Below are 20945 nucleotides of genomic sequence, written 5' to 3'. Positions count from 1 at the left end.
GTTTCTTTTGATTGTGAGTCTCATGGTCTTTCCTTAGTTCTAATGAGCAGGATTTCACATATCAGAGAGAGACTTCCAATTTAGCACAATTGGAAGTCACTCCTCAGGAGAGGTCTGGGAGCAAGTTACCATGGAGATGGGAAAGCTAAACAGTGCCAGGCACGCGACCTTTACAGAGGCTGATTCCTCCGAATGATGGTAGAGGGCAAGGGGCCCGCGAGGAGCTCCCGCGGACGGTCCCTCCCCTGGCTCTGGCCTGTGGCTGAGGGGAGAATTACTGTTGCCAAATGCAGCAGTCCATTAACCTTTACAAGCCTGAACTCCCATTCAAATAATTGTAAAATAAATATAGGTGATGAAACCTGAAGGGGCATCAGTGATGTGTGTAAGCCCTTTAGAAATTCAGGTACCTGACCTTCCATACAGATCTGGCGAGGTTTTCAGGATTGAAATGCTTCATTTTGCAAGCTGGCGTCCTCGCTGGGGAAGTACCTCCTCAACTCACCAAAGGAAATTAAAGCACTTAACTGACTTGCTGTCAGAGGCAGCAAATCCCAGTTATTTTGTTCTCATGCACGTTTCTCCCGTTCATGCTGTTTATATGATTAGCAACATGATCTAACACTTCATCTGCAGGACATCTTTTTGCCACTTCCCACAAGTGGTTAACATATTTGGAAATCAGTGTCTTTGGTTGCATTGGAACATGATCAAAAAGCAACCCATTCATGGTGTGGGGTTTAAAGTTCTGCTGCTCTTATCAAAAGAATCAGAATGCTTTCAGTGATACCTTGCTGTTAGGAGGATCAGTGAGTTTCTTGTTGAATAAATGAGTTTGCTTTCAGAGAGAGTTCTCCAATGGGCTTTAGAGGGTCTCTAGCCAAAGTCAAGAAAGAAAATGTCTTCTCACATAAAGCATGTATTTGGCAGTGTTAATTAAGAAATACCGTAAATTACTTTCAGAGAATAAGGTACCAGGTCACCTTAAAGTTATCATGTAATACAAACTATTTTAGTAATATAGAATAACAAGAATCTGGACTTTGAAGTAAAAAACAAAGACAAAAAACACCTGGGTTCGCATTGAAGTACCTCTATGTATTTGCCGTATGATGTAATTGACCCTCTCTTAGCCTCAGTTTCATCATCTACGAAACCAGAATGATCAACTTACAGGTTTGCTGTCAGGTTTAAACTTTGGTACAATGCTAGAACAATATGCTTAATAAATGGGAAATCTTTTTATTATAAAGCATACATTTTCATTATATATATTTAATACTTGGCTATACATTAATCTGTGATAACAATGGGAATCCTTTAGTAAATACCTGCTCTGTGCCAAGGGTCATTACCACACACTTTATATGTATGATTTCTTCTCACTGTAATCTGGAAAAGTAAGTATTATTCCATTTAATCAAAAAAGAACCTCAGGCTTAGAGAGGTCAAGCAGCTGAACCAGGTTTTAAACTCGTAATCAGACTCCAAAGGCCGGTCTTTCTCTGCACCATACTGCCCTGGCTGGAGTGCTGAGCTGGTTACAGCACAGGTCACCAAAACAATGACTCGTATCTGTATGTAGACGTTGTACAGGCCGACACTGAGAACAACACAGGCAATATGGGAAACCAGAGTTCTGGTTCTGCTACTGACTTGCTGTCTGGCTTTGTGCATGGCTTCCCTGTGCCTCAGTTCATTCATTTGTAAAATTAAGGTATTGCCTAGCAAATCACCAATGTACCTTTTCATTCTCAAGACACCATGATAATTCAACCTTGAGTAATGTCTAAAAATCCCTAACAGCACTTTGGGGCCATGGCATTTTTGACCCAAAAGGCCAAGGGCAAATGCATTTGTTTAAATTCACAATAAACTGGAGCTTCTTGTCATTACCAATACTACTTGGAGAGGCAGTGGAGTGGGGGTCGGTTTTTTATTAAATGCCAGAAAGGAAAATGTAAAAAAGACAATAATCTCGTGGAGTCCAACATAGTGGGCTGGATGCTGGTTCTCCAGTTTCTAATAACTGTGCCTGCCCCTGATTTCAACAAAGATGATTTCAATTTTTTTTTCTTTCTTTTTGAGACAGAGCCTTGCTCTGTCGCCCAGGCTGGAATGCAATGGTGCGACCTCGGCTCACTGCAACCTCCGCCTCCCAGGTTCAAGTCATTCTCCTGTCTCAGCCTCCCGAGTAGCTGGGATTACAGGCATGTGCCACCACGCCGGGCTAATTTTTGTATTTTTAGTAGAGATGGGGTTTCACCATGTTAGTCAGGCTGGTCTTGAACTCCTGACCTCGTGATCTGCCCGCCTCGGCCTCCCAAAGTGCTGGGATTACAGGCATGAGCCACCGTGCCTGGCTGAAAATATCATCCAAATTTTTGATGATATTTTCATGATGTGGAGGTTCTTTCTGCCTGAGCATGATTCTATTGATTATTTTTGTTTTTAAAAAAGGTTTTACTAGATATAATTACAAGTTTTAGAACAGCTTTATTACCCACCCCCCCCCCAAAAAAAAAACCCTGTAACCATTAGCAGGCAGTCACCATTTGTTTCCCACCCCATATACCCCAGCCCATGGCAGCTACTAATCTATTGTCTGTCTCTATAGATTTGCATGTTCTGGGCATTTTAAAAAATGGACTCATACAATATGTAGCCTTCTTTCACTTGGCATAATGTTTTCAAGCTTCAGCCATGCTGTAGCATATATCAGTACTCAATTCCTTTTAAGTCTGAATAATGTTCCATTGTATGGACATACCACATTTTGTTTATCTCATCTGTCAGTGGACATTTGGGTTGTTTCTCCTTCTTGGCTATTATGAATAATGCTGCTGTGAACTTTTATGTACAAATTTTGTGTGGACATATGTTTTCAATTCTTTCGGATATGTACCTTAGAGTGGAATTGCTGGGCCAAGTGATAACTCTATGTTTATCATTTGCAAGTACCACCAAACTGTTTTTTAAATAGTGGCTGCACCATTTTATATTCCCTTCAGCAGTGTATGACAGTTCTGTTTTCTCCACATCCTCACCAACACTGCTACTGTCCACATTTTTTTATTTTAGCCATTCTGGTGGAGGTGCAGTGGTGTCACATTACAGTTTTGATTTGCACGTCCCTGAAGACTAACAATGTTGAACATCTTTTCATGTGCTCATTGGCCATTTGTGTATCTTCTTTGGAGAAATGTCTATTTAGAATTTTTGATTCTTTGAGGCATTATAACAGCTTTCTCAAACAAACCTCCTCCAAAGGCAAGAAAGTTGGTACAATGATGGCCCCATTAGCAAAAAGCAGCTTTTCATAAAAAGTCTTGAGTGGGATAGGAGAAAGTCTAGATTCAGCATCAGGATTCACAGGGCTCCTTGAGTATATTAAAGTCTTGATGGTTTTCTTAAAGTAAAAAGGAACACAAGTCTCTGTATGGAGGACATTTCCCAGGTTTTGTTTGTTTTTTCCTTCTAGAAAAATCAAGATATACTAAAATCAAGTCTGCTGCTAGGGTACGAGGAAGACCAAAACTTACATAAGAGCCTGCTGTGTGCTGAGCTGTTTGCATACCTTATTAAATTCTTATGGCCACAGCCATTAGGTTGCTGTTATGAGCAACATTTTACTGATGAAGAGATTGAAATGCAGATAAATTGTCATTTCTTAAGGCCACCAACCCGTTAAGTGATGGGAGCTGAACCAGGCTGTCTAGCTGTATACCTCAGGCCCTTTTGAGTTGGCTGTTTTCTTTTGCTTTGCTCATTGCCTACCATATGGAAGGCACTTGTCACATGTCTATAAAGACTAATTTTCTTTCCAAAGAGCATGGGCCATTTGCAGTCCCATCAGCAGTACATGAGCACGGATTCAAACAAATGTCCCCATGGCAGCTTAATCTTTCCAAGTGGTTTTGGTTTTGGTTTTGGTCAGTTTCTTTGCTTGAAGTACTGTTTTTAACTTTTTGTTTTTATTAAGGACAGATTAACTGTGGCTTCTGAAATTTCTTTCAATTTCCTGGTAAGCACAAACAGAGAAGACCAAGTACTTGTTTGTAGGGAATAATGTTCAGTTGGGATATGTGGATGCTAGGATTTGGTTTTCTTATTCATATTTTGCTCATATTTTTATTCTGGCTACTTTGTCCATCATAGACTAATGATAATGAGTTTAACTCTCCTGTACCACTTTATTTTGGTCACCCTGAGCCAGGTGACATTTAAATTTTGATTATTCTTATATATAAACATGAAATGATACAAATGTGAATAAATAAAACCAAGCCAATGGATACTGGTGGTGGAATAGTCCAACTTCTTCCTTCCCATATTCGTTGGGTCAAGATTTCCATTTCTGGCAATATGAAGGATTAGATAACTTGAAAATCCTCCTGGTACAAAATAAAAATAAAAATGCTGAGTCCAATATTTTAAATGCGCTTGGAATTCACAGAAAGCAGTCGAGCATCCTTATTAAGGACATAGGCTTTCTAAGTAAACTGGATTGCAGGTTTAAGAAGGAAAGAGAAAACCACTGTTACGTACATGATTGTGTCAAAATTCACACTTACTTTGTCCTCTTTAGACTCTGAGTTCCTTAATAACGAGGTCATATGGAGCTTATACTTCCCAGGTTTGTTGTAGTGTACTGGGTGGTGGGTACATATTACTGAATGAATTAAAGAATATTCACTTTGTCTCCAAGTGATAGTGAGGGGACCACAGCGTAGCATACACAGGTACAGACAAATCCCATTTCAGAAACTGACTCAGAAAATCTAGGTAGAAAATAGCTACATTCGGTGATAGTTTAAAAATAACATTCCTGTGTACATTTAAGTGCCCGTACAGACAAGATTTATGGTGCAAGAGACTGGGAGAATTAAAACAGAGGGGTTAATGGTCCCTGGAAACCAACAGCAATCAGGGAAAAATAAATCTGAGATTATACTGTTACTTAGAAAATTGTAAGCACTTGATTGACTCTGTGTTTATGGCTGGTCAGAGACTCAGGCTCATAAATTCTTTTGTTACATTTTGAAGTTCTACATTCTAATGTTTAGAGGGTTTGTTATTGCTGTTCACATTGCCTTTGTTCAAAACTTCCCCCTAAATTGAATGTCTACCCTCTTGCCCCAGCCTTATTGAAGTAGATGGGCACGATAAAAGCCCGCTTTCTCCAGCCTTTCACTCAGTAGGTAACTGTGTATTGAGCTCTCAGGGTCTGTGGATCCTAAACAACACAGACGCTGCTGTGAGTAGCTCAAAGTCCTGGGAAGGTAGGATCGGTTTGACTCTTAGTATATATGGCCTACACATGGTATTTATATACACACACATTTTTCATTAAATGCACCTATCATTATTTATATTTATAAAATTCAGGTATATAAATTCACATCATATATAAAATGATGTGATGCAGTACTGTGGAAAGTATGGTGCCCTGGGGAAGTACAGGCTATAGAGTCCTACTAAAATGAGTTCAGAATTAAGATTAAAATCAAATGTCTACCTCAGCAAATTCACATCAGAGTCTTGATTTCCTCTCTGGGAAATGGGGATGGTTGGGAGAATCAATGAATGGGAGTGTGTTATAGGGTAGCCCAGGCTCCGTGATGGCTCATTCCTTTTGTGTGCATGTATCACACTGCCCCATGCACACTGCAAACTGAGTCTTCTTAGGGAAAGGATTAATGTGTGTTCCTTGGGATCCTCCCCAGAGATCAGTCTGGTGTTGCATATAGAACAGAATTGTTAATTATAAAACAGTTTAGGGAGCCTGCTACCCAGACAGCATTGTGCTGGAGCCTTCTTGTCAGGGTCTTCTTGAAGTGTTGAGGAAGTGAAAATGGATGCCTACCTACATTTGGAATAACTGACTTTTCCTTTGTGGTTGAAGATTGAAGATGAACTGATGCTGGCACCAGGATTTGCTGCCCCACCCTACCTAGATTATGCAGGCTACCACCAGTACATAGAGGAGATGCTTCCTCCAGAAAGCCCGGCACTGTATGGCCTCCACCCAAATGCTGAAATAGAATTCCTGACAGTGACATCCAACACTCTCTTCAGAACTTTGCTGGAGATGCAGCCCAGGAATGCACTCAGTGGTGATGAACTGGGGCAGTCTACAGAAGAAAAGGTAGAGGGTCTTTCCTTCCTTTTCTTTTTCATTGAAGTATAACTTACTTGTACTGAAGTGTACTAATCTTAATTGTGCAAATCAGTAAGTTTTTACCTAGGTTTTACTCATATAACCACCATCTAGATCAAAATAACATTTCCAACACTCCAGAAAGATACTCATGCCCCTTATCAGTCAACATACCCCTCACCTCCCCGAGAGATAATCAGTATCTTTACCTCTATCATCACAGATTAGCTTTACCTGATTCCAAATATATGGAATCATACAGTGCGCATTCATCCATGTCTAACTTCTTTCATTCTGCATTGGATGTGTGAGATTCATCTATGTTGTTCATGTACCAATGGTCCATTTTTGTTTTGAATTCTATATGAATATAAAATTCTTCATTCTACTGTGAATGGATGTTTGGGTTGTTTCTTGTTTTTCACTTTTATAGAAATATCACAACCATGAACATTCTTCTGCAGTCAATATGCAAAGGTAACTCCCAAAGGCATCCATTCATACTACCCATTGCTCTATACCCAGAAGTGGGATTGCCAGATAACAGGGTATAATGTGTAGCTTTAATAGTATTCCCAATCAGTTTTCTCCAGTGGTTGTACCAGTTACTTTCCCACCAGCAGTGCATGTGAGTTGCACTTGCTCTATCTTTTTGTGATTTTGTAAGGCTAATGATATCTCACAGTGGTTTTAACTTTGCAATCCTCAATTGAGGAGTAATATTGAGCATCTTTTCACATGCTTATGGCCGTTTGGATATACTGTCTACCTCTGCGGTAAATGAGTTTAAGATTTCAGGACCTGATAAATTACCTGTCAGAGTGATGCCAGCTGGCAGGCGTGATGTCAGAACCAGAGGCAGTAGTCTGAGAAACCAAGGAAAGAAGGAAAGCTCCCTGAGGCTAAGGACAGGCAAAGTTCTTCCATCTTTTCTCCTTTCTAGATATTGACTGATTTTTCCAGCTCAGTGGAGCTGTCTAGATAGAATTAGTATGCATATCTGAGTACCATGTGCATACTCATACCTTTAATATATGTCTTTCATTCTTTCAGAGCAACAATTACAGAAGATAGAAGTTTCTTTTTTAAAAATGTTGACCTAAATTGCTCTAGGAATTTTAGGATGCCATGGTTGGGAGGGCAGCATCATAGTTCACGAGAATTTGCTTATACTTAAAAGGCTTATTTGGGTTATGTGACTTTTATTCTATTTTATTTTTTATTTTATTTTTTGAGACAGTCTTATTCTGTTGCCCAGGCTGGAATGCAATGGCACCATCTTGGCTCATTGCAACCTCTACCTCTTGGATTCAAGTGATTTTCGTGCCTCAGCCACCCAAATAGCTGAGATTACAGACATGCTCCACCATGGCTGGCTAATTTTTGTATTTTTAGTAGAGACAGAGTTTCACCACGTTGGCCAGGCTGGTCTCGAACTCCTGACCTCAAGTGATCTGCCCATCTTGGCCTCCCAAAGTGCTGAGATTACAGGTGTGAGCCACTGTGCCCGGCCCCTGGTTTGTGTGGCTTTTAAAAGGATCTTTTTAATTTAGCAGATTATAAAATATGGTACACTAATAATAGGCTTCTACTTCCTCTGATCATATCTTTACATATAAATAACATGTAGTTGATGACAGTTCTGTACTCCCTAAATGTTAAGTGAATAAACTGCAGATAACTGTAGCTCCTTCTTGACTAGATTTGGGGCTCCATGGAAGGGGAAGTGCTGGCATTGATGCAGAGGCACCAATGGGGCAGCTGAGGGAGTTGGCACTGCCACGCTGCCCACCTCCTGGGAGCCATAGGCATCCTTCACATGCATTCGCAGCCACCTTCAGAAGTTGTATGATATGTTCTGGAACTTCAAAAAGTAGAGGATATACATAGTCACCATGACCAAAACTGAAATAGAAAGGAGCTAAATCTTTGTGTTAATGATTTAAGGTTAAGAATGTCTTGGATGACATTTTGGAGAAACTTCCAGAAGAGTTCAACATGGCAGAGATAATGCAAAAAAATTCAAATAGAAGCCCATATGTTCTTGTTTGCTTCCAAGAATGTGAGAGGATGAATATTCTCATTCGGGAAATACGTATATCACTTGAACAACTGGACCTTAGTTTGAAGGTAAGCTTAAAGTTAGGCTATAGCAGACTTCAGCACATTGGAAGATATTCACTATGTGGCTTTTTTTCTCCATGCAAGGGGGAATTGGCATTATCTCCTGCTGTGGAAGCCCAGCAGTTTGCATTGAGTTATGACATGGTACCAGACACTTGGAGCAAACTGGCTTATCCTTCTACTTATGGCCTAGCCCAGTGGTAAGCTACCCCATCCTCACTGCCACTGGCCCTGAGCAGCCTCGGTGCTGGGTTAGTGTTCTGAATAATGCCTCCTAAGAACTATGCAGACTGAGCTTTGTGACTGTACTCAACCTGTAACCGTAAAAAACTCTTCCACCAATTTCATTTGAGTTTACTTGGTATATTCCATCAAAGGTAAAAATCAGTTAAAAGACAGGGTCAGAGCAAGATTCAAATTCTGCCACTCACTCATTGATACATGATCTTAGACAAAATAACCTGTCTCTTTTTTAAATCTGAAAAATGTAGATGGCAATAGAATCCCCTCACTGAGTTGTTAAGAGTTAAATGGCCATGGAAAGCAACTTGAATTTGCCTTTGTGTCATCTTAGAACTTTACTTTGCAAGCCTGAGATTCCTATGTCTTCTCATAGACAACTTTTGAAAGTTTGTAATATGGTATGCAGTATGCAGTAAACTAGACTGGGGGTATAACTGCAGAGATGTGTCACAAAGCTAGGGCAGAAATTCACAGATTACTGAAGGTAATCTGTGCTGATGTTACACCTAATTGCCCTTGGTTTTGGCAAACAATTCAGGAAGTTTCACAAAGCTGTTTATTCCTGGCTTTTTGGTGCTGAGTTTCTTTCCCCCTGCTTTCCCGAATCATTATTCCATGAACCTCAACTATTCCTGTACCATTCCTATTATTTTAGTGGAGACTCTTTACATTGTAGCACGCGTACTTTTGACTTTTCTTTCTTTTTTTTTGAGACGGAGTCTCACTCTCTCGCCCAGGCTGGAGTGCAGTGGCATGATCTCGGCTCACTGCAAGTGGCGCGATCTCGGCTCACTGCAAGTGGCGCGATCTCGGCTCACTGCAAGCTCCACCTCCCAGGTTCACGCCATTCTCCTGCCTCAGCCTCCCGAGTAGCTGGGACTACAGGCGCCTGCCACCACATCCGGCTAATTTTTTGTATTTTTAGTAGAGACGGGGTTTCACCGTGTTAGCCAGGATGGTCTCGATCTCCTGACCTCATGATCCGCCCGCCTCAGCCTCCCAAAGTGCTGGGATTACAGGCATGAGCCACCGCACCTGGCCCACACTTTTGATTTTTCTAACACAATGTTAGAGCCTTTAGCTTCCCTCTGAACATCAGCCTCCATCTGGTCTGGAATTGTAGTTCCACCTTATTTTAAGCCACATTATGTTTGTTCTGTTTTGTTTGTGGTCAGTCATTATTTTTGCTTTAATATACTGTACTGATTTCTTTGCTCATCATTGCTTTTTTGGTATCTTGTTCTGGGCTTTTTTTTTTTATCAGAGTATAAAATATAGAGCAGGGCTTGGGGGGTGGGGGGTGTAAATCATCTTGTATATCTGAAACTGTCCTCACCGCACTCTCATTCTTGATTGATAGTTTACTTATACGTAGAATTATAGGACACAATTATTTTTCCTTCAGGACTTTGATGTTCTAACTCCATGGTTTTCTAGCATTGATTGTAGAGGGTGGATCTGGTCTTATATATGTGCCATTCCTTCCCAAGTAAAGTTTTAAAATGTTTCTCTTTACCCTTGATGTTCAACAATTTTACTGTTGTATTGAGGTGTGGATTTTTAAAGTACTGTCATAAATATGAGACTCCATCCATAGCTTTTATTCTGAAAAAGTCTTAGCACTTTTTTCTCTGAATATCACATTCTCCTCATGTCTACATTTACCTGCCTGACCTCTTAACGTTTTCAGTGTGTCTCTCGGCTGTATACTTGTAGACTTCATCAGTTCTGGGTGATCTTCATTATATCTTCAACCGTCTCCAATCTGTTTCTTCTCTTATTTAGATTTAATTGTCCAGGTTGGGCGCAGTGGCTCATGCCCAGCACTTTGGGAGGGCAAGGCAGAAGGATCACTTGAGCCCAGGAGTTTGAAGCCAGCCTGGGCAACATAATGAGACCCTGTCTCTAAAAAACAATAATAATAAAATAAAAATCAGCCAGGTGTGGCGGCATGCGACCGTAGTCCTAGCTACCCAAGGTGTAGAGGTGGTAGGACTGCTTGAGCCCAAGAGCTCAAGGGGGCAATGAGCCATGATCATGCCACTGCATTCTAGCCTGGGTGACAGAGCAAGACCCTGTCTCAAAAAATAAAATATATTTCATCGTCCATAATGATCAGTTCCAGGGTGTTTATATTTTTGGAAGGGTGCCTAGCTTAGTTTTATAATTTCCTGTTTTCGTTTTTATGACTATTATTCTCTGTTCCTGAGAAGTTTAAATATACTTACAAATAAGTATTTTCTTCAAGACTTCTCTATTTCCTGGGTTGTAAACCTTCCTGTTTGTTGGATTTGCTGGTGGTTTTTCATGCCATATACTCTTCTGTCTATACCTGAATGACAGTTTGGTTAGTTATTAAAAAATAATAACACCCTCAGTTGGAGGCCTTTGTAGCCATCACTCTCCTCTTGTCAAATGCTGCTGTGGAGATGTCAAAAGCTAGCATACTTCTTTTCCCTTTATAAATGGCTTCATGTTTTCCCCTGGCCATCCAGGGATTCTTTATTGTTCGTATTATTCTTTATATTTTAGTATTGATTACTCTCTACCAAATTTTCTTGGAACATGATGTGCCCTTGATTGTATAGATTCAAAGGTATAATTTAGGAAAACTCAAATTTTCTAGAATTACACTTTTTTTTTTTTTTTTTTTTTTTTGAGAGATTCTCATTCTGTTGCCTAGGCTGGAGTGCAGTGACATGATCGCAGCTCACTGCAACCTCTGCCTCTCGGGTTCAAGCGATTCTCCTGCCTTCAGCCTCCCTAGTAGCTGGGATTACAGGTATGTGCCACCATGCCCAGCCAACTTTTGTTATTTTTAGTAGAGATGGGGTTTCACCATGTTGGCCAGGCTGGTCTTGAACACCTGACCTCAAGTGATCCACCTGCCTCGGCCTCCCCAAAGTGCTGGGATTACAGATGTGAGCCACCACGTCTGGCCTCATTTCAGCTTTCATTTTATTGCTTTCACTCTAACCCTTTACCTCTTTATTTCCATTTGTTTTTATTATTCTCCCTTACATTGTTTCACTTTTGCTTTCATTTCTATAATTATATTTTCTACTTCTTATCTGGGGTCTTCAAACTTAATTTCCTTACTGTTTCCTACCTGATCCCTTCTAAGTCATGATCTTGTTTGTATCAACAATCACTTGTTTTAGTTGTTACAAATTGGCTGCAGTGTTTATCCTCATGATGGCAACATTTTGAGAGAAATGTCTTCCTGCCTTTGCTTTTCTTATTATTCGCCTTTTTCCTTTGTGTGGTGCCTATACTGTTTCTTCTTCTTATCGTCGAGTATGCTTTTTCTGATCCAGCTGTCTGGAAGAACTTAATATAGGTCCAGACACAGGAGTTTTCCTTGTGGTGACGTAAGTTTGAACGTGAACATTCTGAGCCTTTTCTTCTTCACAGCCCAGAGTCAGCCAAATATCTCAGGCAGACATTTTCTGCCATGTGGTTTGTCAGGGTGTTTCCTCATTCACCCCCACTTCCTTTGCAACTCTGAAGCAGACAAGGTCCTAGAAAACTTCAGTGCCAGCCTTACCTTCTGGAGAACTCTGGCTTTTACGTTGAGGCTATGCTCTCTCTACTCCATTCTCCTGGTCCCCTTTAAGCAGCCTCTGAAACTGACAATTCAAGGTTTCACTTGTCTCTTAATTTTATCAAAGAGGTTCATCTGTCCCTAGCCTCTGTGAGCCAGCTTCCTTACAGGTTAACTGCAGATACTTCCTACCTTGCCCAATTGTGAGGAGCCGAGAAGAGAACATGTACATAACAGCAGCGTTTCTCAAACCACCGGCATGCCACTCATGGCTGACTTGTTTTCCTTATTAACCTTTTCCTCCCCACTTTCAGGCAGCTACCGCACGTCCTTAGACTGCCATCACGTGCTCCACTGCCTCCGCACGTGCTGTACCCTCTGCCTATCAGTCAGCTTTCCTGGCAACTCTGGTCTTGTAACCACCATCACAGCCTTGCCATCCCTGGTCCTCAGACACCCTGTCCATACCTCCAAGTTGGCGCTTGTCTGTCCAAGTAATACGGTGATGACCTTTGTATAGTCACCACACAGCATGAAGAGGCTCTAATGAAAGCTGTTGCATAAATGGAAATCAGTTTTCCACATTCCTCAGTGTATCTTGCTCTAATATAAGCGCTACAGGCATGAAGTCTCCAATGGGAAACAAACTAGCCCTTTAAAGGGACAGTGCCCTGCAAATTGTCAGGGAAGGATTTTACCAGCTAGCAGTGGTATACTTCTCCTCCTCCACCGCCACCCTGCCCTAACCGCCCACACCAGAACATATTGGAAAATGGCTATTTTACTGAACAGCAAGTTTATTTCTTCCTACCTCCCATAAACCAGGTTCAATGACCTCCTCCTGCGATGCCGAGAACTCGATACTTGGACACAAGACCTTACCCTTCCGGCTGTCGTGTGGCTCTCTGGCTTCTTCAACCCTCAGTCCTTCTTAACTGGTAAGGGCTGAGGCAGTGCAGTCCCTGATGCACACAGGACCACACCCTAACCAGAAGCCCTGCTGTTTACCTATGACGGTATCTCCTTGACCTGCTCACCAATCCTCAAGCAGCAGCCATTATAGAAAGGACGAGCAGCTATAGAGGAAACAGAGTCCTGGGCAGGCGAGTAGCAGCAGGAGGGAAAGGGCCTCCTATAGCAGCAAGAGCAGCCAAGTGAGGTGGGGCACGGTGTGCTCTATTAAACATTTTCTGGAAAGGGCCACATAGCTACTCTGCTACTGTAGTGCGAAAACCACAGACAATACACAAATGGCTGTGGCTATTCCAATAAAACCATTTACAGAAACAGTGAGCTTGTCCTGCAGGCCTTAGTTGGCCAACCCCTGCTCCAGCGCAGCCATGTGCGAATGCCCAAGAACCTAAAACACCCTATATGGGACTAAAGGATGCCTCAATTTACTGGTAGCTCCTGGGAACCTTATATGCAACACTTTTATCCTATTCAATTTTTGTTATATTATTTCCAAAGCAATCATGCAGACGATGGCTCGAAAAAATGAGTGGCCACTGGATAAAACGTGCTTGACTGTTGATGTTACCAAAAAAACAAAGGAAGATTATGGCCACCCGCCAAGGGAAGGTGCATACCTCCACGGACTCTTCATGGAGGGTAAGACACCCCAAGGGGTAAGTGGGGAACCTTTTCTTACTCAGGTTCAGATCCGTGTTTGTCCTCTGCTTACTGTTTCTCAGCATCTCCTCACTCACACAGTAACCTTATGCTAGTCATTATCTCATTTCATTTCTTCCTCTTAAATAATTTAAATGCTGGGATGTATGTCCACTGTGAACCAAACTGTAATATTTGGGGTGATGGCTATCACTTAAATTTTGCACATATATCTGGGTGTTAATGCCACTGAATAACATTAGACTGAATTTACATTATTTTGCTTTTCAATATAATCATTTCAAAATCTTTCTCTTCTACTGTTTAAAAGCTGTCAGTAAATTTGCTCTAATATTTTACTACAAGACTTCTCCAAGCCTTGAAGATGCTACTGCATGGGGTGAATCTCTAAAAGGGGGTTAGACTATGCAATATTTTCCAAATTTATCTGGCCATGCATTTATTCCACAGGACACTTAGTTCCTACCAAGATGTTCCTTTTTCACTTTAAAGCAAGTGCCACAAGTTCTGATGTAAATGAACAACTGGAACTTGGTGTAAGAGAATAAGGTGCAACGGGGAGGAAATGTGGTGAACTGAAGATTTAAAGGGAGGGCAAACTAGTTTAATGTATGTGAATTCTCTTAGAATCCCATTTCATAAAATCAGCTTACTCCCACAGAAAAGTTTAGCCACTATGCATGGAAGCAAAGCAGTGCCTCCGCTGCAGGCAGGGTAACCTACCTTTCAAAGCTCAGTGCGGCCAGCTCAGTAAAAATACCACTGACAGGCAAAAATATGACAAAACCAGAATGTTGAATGTTTATTACATCAAACAACTTGATCATCAGTAGCAACCTGCCACACAATTGCAACCGTTGTGTTTTTGCCATAGGCGCCCGCTGGGACACCCAATCAGGAACCATTGTTGAAGCCCGTCTCAAGGAGCTGGCATGCCCTATGCCGGTCATCTTTGCAAAAGCCACCCCCGTGGACAGACAAGAAACCAAACAGACCTACGAGTGCCCTGTGTATAGAACCAAACTGAGAGGCCCCAGCTACATCTGGACCTTCAGGCTGAAGAGCAAAGAGAAGACTGCAAAATGGGTTCTAGCCGGAGTGGCTCTGCTGCTAGAAGCGTAAGATAACACTGGTTCCTCTAGCCTCAGCTGGACTGCAGTGAGGATTTTCTAGCGTGTTGCTGCACTGTTCCCGTGCACATTAATGTATTCTATTATAACTTTTTAGTAACTCACACGTGCATTCTTAAAAGTGAAGAAAGGGGAGTGAAAGTCAGAAAAAAATATTAGAAACTTATTCAGGGCTGAGCACGGTGGCTCACGCCTGTAATCCCAATCCCAGCACTTTGGGAGCCCAAGGTGGGCGGGTCAGGAGATCGATACCATCCTGGCTAACATGGTGAAACTCCATCTCTACTAGAACTACAACAAATTAGCCAGGCGTGGTGGCACACGACTATAGTCCCAGGTACTCAGGAGGCAAAGGTTGCAGTGAGCCGAGGTTGCGCCACTGCACTCCAGCCTGGGCAACAGAATAAGACTCCATCTCGAAAAAAAGTACATCATACCTGAACATGCAAAAGCAATGCAGCCAGAAAGAAGGGAGATTGATTAATTTTTAAACAACAAATTAAATTAAAAAGTAAAGTATAGCAGCAGGCCCCAGGTGAGTCCTGAAGGAAGAGGCTAGCACTCTGTGAGGCCACCAGTGTCTACAATGTTGACGGTCCCCTTTTGTTCAGTCAAGTTTTAATAAAAATAAAACTGTTCTGCAGTTAATTGCACTTTGTTCAGTGTAAATTTCCAATGACCAAGAGCAGGTTAAACGATGTGTGTGGTCTATTAAGCTGTGGTCACTCGTGCTAAGGCAAACTGGGCCTGGAGTTACTGTTTGGGAAGCCAAAGACAGATCAAGGCAGGAGCTGCTCATACAATGTTTTCTCTCTCACTTACCTGAACTTTAACCCCACCCCATTTAAATTGTGCTTTTTAATCACTGGCAGTTATTTTTAACAAAGTTCAGCATACAAACAGGTCTGTGCATACATCTATATAGATTCCTCTGCTCTGCTGTCTTCCTGAGAAATCTTTTTCAGCATATAAACAGTCTTTAACAAAAAAAACAGTAATTTCTACAAAGAATTTCTGTATAAAAACACAACTGTAAAAAAATCTTAGGCACAAATGGTATGCACGTCTTGTTGGAGTACTCTATGGTGAGGTGGCTGGTTCTGTTTTCCTCTTAATTGTCTTCTACCAGCTCCTTTTGTAAGCTGAGAAAAAGATGAGAAGTATTTGGTAAGTTGTTGTACAAATACACAAACAGCATTCTAGGCTTGAGAGGTTCCACAATCATCTAAGAGTACAAAGCCAGAACCCACATCTCCTGACACTCGAAATCCTGACAATTTATGCATCAATATTGGTACACCCTCCAGTGTAGTACGCCCCAAGCATGACTTGCCTCACTCCTGCATTCCAGAACCACGATTCAGAGTTTATTACATAAATGAAACTTGTGGCTCACATTCTGTCCTCTTGCCCTGAACTCTCTCTCTGCACTAGGATTATGGCTCCCTCTTCATAATCTGTGTCTTCCCCCTCAGCCTGCCTTGTTTACTTCTTCCATTTCTGTCATACACCTCAAGGAGAAATTTTGGTTAAAGGCAACGTGGAGTTGAGTTGAAAAATCTAGCAAAGGAGAATATTCTCTAATAGGGAAAATATCAGGCCTGAGCTTTTCCAATGCAAACAGATAGATAGATAGATACAGAATGGATGGCACTCATGGTTTATATAAGTCACACGGGAAGGCAACAACTACTTGCCAAGAGGGTCTCCTGTGCTCAGCCTGGGGATTTCAAGCTGTTTTGTAAGCTGCTAGAGACTTACTTACCTCTCCAGATATTCCTTAACATTGTCATAACCATAAAACTTGGCCAGATGAATGAGGATTCCTGTGGCACAGCGGCCGTCACGCTTCCGACAGTAGCTGCAATTGCAGATCCCACGACAGGGGGGACACACCCAATCCTAACAGAGATGACAGGAGACACTTCCCTCATTATCTACAGGCTCTGGCAAGAACTGGGATTCGGATCCAGAATGGCTCAGCTGGCCTCTCCTCCAACCTTTAATCACATGGCATCTTTCAGTCTACGTCCCAGGGGGCTCCTCACAAGGCAGGAAGGCTGATCACCCCCACGTTACATGCAAACACTGAAAAATGACACCTTTTAGGGCTCCCTGCTTAAAAATTATGGAGATTTTCACAAGCATTTGGCCAAGCACAGGGCCCTGTGTGGGCATGCAGGTCACAGGCCCAGGATGTCTGCCCTGGTTTAGGAGCACAAGGTTTCCAAAACATCAAGGTATGAATTTCAGCCCTTTCAATGTGTGCTTATTGTTGAATGACTAGCCTGAGCAGCAGTTTGTCTGTCAATTGAGGATGATATATTTACCCCATGACTGCTGCCTAAGAGGTCACACTTGGGAGCAGGACTATCCCAGGCTCAAAGTCGTGCCTACTCACCATGATACTATGTCTCATTTTACCGAGGGAGCTGAGAGAGGTTATACACCTATTTCATGGGATTAAACAAATTTATGATAACAGAGTGAGCGACAGCTTGCACAGTGCCAGGCACACAGAGAGCACTCTATACTGCAATCTCCACCTCCCTCTCAGCCTGGCCCAGGAAAAACAAATCAGAGGGAAATCACTTTGCTGAAGGACAGGTACAGGGATTACTTGTACAAAACTAGAGGACTGTGAGCAAGTTTTGCTCTGACAATGGAAAATCTAACATAAATTCTTCTATTCACTGGTCAGCTTGCTCTCCTTCCAGAAGGAATCCCTATTTTTCATTTTCCCTGGAGACTTAAGATACAAATGGAAGCGAAAAACCAGAGTTCCGGAGCTCCCAGTTCCCGGTGAGAACCCAGGAGGGCCATCTTCAGCTTGCTTCCTTCACCAGTACAATTTACAACAAATGCAAACACTGCTCCTACCGGGTCCAGCAATGCCGATCTGACATCCTCCCCATAGCGGTTCCGCAGGCATGGTCCACAGAACTGTCCTCGCACACCACAGCAACCCTGGTTCCGACACACTGTCTTGGTGTCGATGGTCTTTTGTCGACACTGATGGCACGTGTTACCCTACAGGGGGAAGGCAGTGAGCAGGTGAACACAGGGATATGCTGATGCCCATTGAGGCCAGATGCCATCATGTGCATTTCCAAGTATATGAAGAAATAACCCTGTCTCCTCGAATCAAGCAGGACTGTTTTCCTAAGAACCACAGCATCGTCTCTAGACCAGGGGTCCCCAGCCCCCAGGCTAGAACCAGTCTGTGGCCTGTTTGGAACCGGGCTGCACAGCAGGAAGTGAGCAGCGGGTGGGTGAGCATTACCGCCTGAGCTCTGCCTCCTGTCAAATCAGCGGCAGCATGAGATTCTCATAGGAACACAAACCCTCTATTGTGAATTGCACATGTGAGGGATCTAGGTTGTGCGCCCTTTATAAGAATCTAATGCCTGATGATCTGAGGTGGAACAGTTTCATCCTGAAACATCCCCTTCCCGCCCCCCAAATCCATGGAAAAACTGTCTTTCACAAAATCAGTCCCTGGTGCCAAAAAGGTTGGGGACCACTGCTCTAGAATGTAACCATCACAGGTCTGTGGCCAGAGAAGCATATTAGGTCAGATGAGGCTGAGCAGAGACCCAGAAGGAATGAAATGATCAGGCTGTCAGGAAGAGAGACCAGAGACAAGCTTGAGGCAGGGGTGGCAGAACCCCTGAAAGGTGACAGGTGACTGAGGGGCAATGAACCTTGGGTGGCATCACCTCGGCCCCAGCCTAGCTCTGCAGACCTGGATATCTTCAGTGTGAAATCTATTTTTTTTTTTTTAAATATTGGCAACTAAATTTAAAACTTGACAACGTCCCGTTACATATCCAGAAAAACACAAAAAAATGCAGAACGCAAAGCCTCCCTCTAAATCACCATTTAGAAGAAATTTAACCCATTTCCTACCAAAGATATTCTGCCAAACTTTATTTTCTATGGTTATATTACCCCCCAAATATACTTTTTTCAATATTTAAAACATAAAACTATATACTTAAACCATAACAGTTACATATAAAAATCCCTTTTAAACTATATCCTTCCCTTCCCCCAGATTCTACACATCCCTAAGAGAGACCGCTGTCCCGATGGGAATTACTGCACTAGGCTGCCTCCCCTTTCCCAGGTACAGCTGACCCTTGACCCTCCAATTCAGAGCCTGGCTCTGAGCCCTTGGTGAGATGGCATAAGCCCTGATAGAGTTTAAAAACAAGTGAGATTTCAAATACCAATGCCTTAGACTCCCAATAAGAATGACAATCATACAAATTACTCATAATATATAATTTACCAGAACTTTATCATAGATTTTATCTCGAACAGTTATGGCAACATTTTCTAAGTCCTCTTCGGTGATATCCTCCACTGGCCGAAAAGAAGATATACGGTGACGTCGTCTGTACTCCCGGCATTTCCCCTGCACAATGAACACAAGCAGAACACGGAGTGAGATGTGTTGAGCAGTTATAAAAAAAATTATAAATATTTTAAACTCTCAAAGATCTAGCACCATTAATGTTAACCCTGTCCCTCTTCTATTTCCTTGCAGCCATTTCATTTAGTTATTTACTGAGCTCCTGCCACCTGCCAAGCTTCCTTCTCAGCAAGGCGATACAATCATAAAGGAGAAAACTCAAGGTTTTTGGTTCTTTGCTGTAAACTCTGTGGAGAGGTGAACCACACTGAACAGCCAAACCCACAAATGAGTCCAAAGTTTCTCCCTCCAAACTGAAAGCACTTGAAACGCCTCATGCCTAAAACAGAACGGCAACGAGGAATCACTGCACTTTTCCACAAAGTGGACACCACAAAGCTGACTGGAGCTGTGGACAGGCTTTTACTGCCTGCAGCAGAGAGTAAAGCAGGCTTCTAACAAATGAGCTGCTTCTCAGCTCGGCTTGGATAAAAGACTCTCTCTGTGACCTCCAGCTTAGACCAGGGCTGCTTCTCAAAGTGTGATCTCAGGAGCAATGGCATCACCTGGGAAGCAGAGAGAAACGCAAGTTCTCAGCTGCCACATACCCACGGGGTCAGAACCATCCCTGGGGTGACAGTGATGTGCGTTCACATTTGGAGGAATGGTAGCTCAGACAAAAACTAATTCATGTATTAGTCAGAAAATACCCCACTAATTGTCTTCCTTCTTCGGAAGCTGTAAAACTCTTCTGCAAATTTAGCGGCTGAGACAGTGAAGTTCTCTAGAGCAAACTTCTCAGGAGGCCGCGCACTCCGGGTTGGGTTCATGCGCCGCGTGATCTGTCCCTCCGAGAAGGCCCGCCTCACTGTTTTCTTCCTCTGAAATCAAGAGCGCAGACAGAGGCAATTGGGGACTCTCGCGATAAAAGCCGTCTGGTGGCTGATCACCATATATCAGTATTGGTATAATTATAAGGAGTTCTACTTACAGAAGCTGAGGTTGGGGTTCGTACTGGGAAGAAATCTGGCATCGAGTTCAATTCCGCCAATAACTGGGCAAGCTGAAGTTCAGAACAAAAGAAAGGATCTTACAAAAATAGTGCTCCAGGGTTAGGTCATCCAACACCTATCTCAAGTCTTCCATTTTGCTACCATAAGAAACCTAACTTGAATAGTTTATATAACCCACAGCAGTTATACTTTTAACCTCACATGTAAAGATTGTATCTCCAGACCTGAGATGCTGATGTCATCATTCACATGAATGAACACTAGCCTATTCCTTATATATAAGGACAACACAACACTATGAAAACAGTCCTGGAATGATCAAGACCTGGAGCATGAGGTTCCGATCCTGACTCAGAGGCTAATCCAAGGCAGTGTGACCCTGGGACAATTCATTTTGCACACGTTCTCAAGTTTCAGGATGTTCAAAGAAGAAAAAACTCAATTAGATTATTTCGAGGGTTATTTAGAGCTCCAAAAATCTGATTCTTTAAATAGATTAATTTCTCATCAATCAAAGTCATTTATGAAGACATTCCTACGTGAACTAATACCAAATAATAGGCATTAATGTGCCAGAGAATTTAATTAGGATTCGTTTTAGTTTATACAATTATATGAGTGCCACCAAAAAAAACATACAGAAAATAGCTCGTATTTTAAAGATGCAGATGGATACAGTGCT

At 42.3% G+C, this 20945-nt stretch overlaps 2 protein-coding genes across 9 annotated transcripts in view; one reads left to right on the top strand and one right to left on the bottom strand.

The window, feature by feature from the left end:
- Positions 1–15651, top strand: part of DNAH11 (dynein axonemal heavy chain 11) — a 355283-nt gene extending 339632 nt beyond the window's left edge. The window contains exons 77-82 of the mRNA XM_063667481.1: positions 5906–6148; positions 8108–8290; positions 8369–8484; positions 12897–13009; positions 13542–13682; positions 14578–15651. Of these exons, the coding sequence (XP_063523551.1) occupies positions 5906–6148; positions 8108–8290; positions 8369–8484; positions 12897–13009; positions 13542–13682; positions 14578–14825 (1044 nt within the window). The 3' untranslated portion in view covers positions 14826–15651. The remainder of the gene's footprint in view (positions 1–5905; positions 6149–8107; positions 8291–8368; positions 8485–12896; positions 13010–13541; positions 13683–14577) is intronic.
- The window catches only part of CDCA7L (cell division cycle associated 7 like), a 45566-nt gene continuing 39100 nt past the window's right edge, over positions 14480–20945 (bottom strand). For all 8 annotated transcript variants that reach the window (XM_054495435.2, XM_063667476.1, XM_054495437.2 and 5 more), the window contains 6 exons: positions 20242–20313; positions 19961–20131; positions 19128–19253; positions 17714–17863; positions 16599–16735; positions 14480–15975 (listed from right to left, as the gene is read on the bottom strand). In XM_054495435.2, the coding sequence (XP_054351410.1) occupies positions 15945–15975; positions 16599–16735; positions 17714–17863; positions 19128–19253; positions 19961–20131; positions 20242–20313 (687 nt within the window). In that variant the 3' untranslated portion in view covers positions 14480–15944. The remainder of the gene's footprint in view (positions 15976–16598; positions 16736–17713; positions 17864–19127; positions 19254–19960; positions 20132–20241; positions 20314–20945) is intronic.

This window comes from Pongo pygmaeus, chromosome 6, assembly GCF_028885625.2.
Source record: "Pongo pygmaeus isolate AG05252 chromosome 6, NHGRI_mPonPyg2-v2.0_pri, whole genome shotgun sequence".
Classification (NCBI taxonomy): domain Eukaryota; kingdom Metazoa; phylum Chordata; class Mammalia; order Primates; family Hominidae; genus Pongo; species Pongo pygmaeus.
The sequence above is the reverse complement of the archived record's forward strand: the minus strand, read 5'-3'. Positions and strand labels throughout refer to the sequence as shown.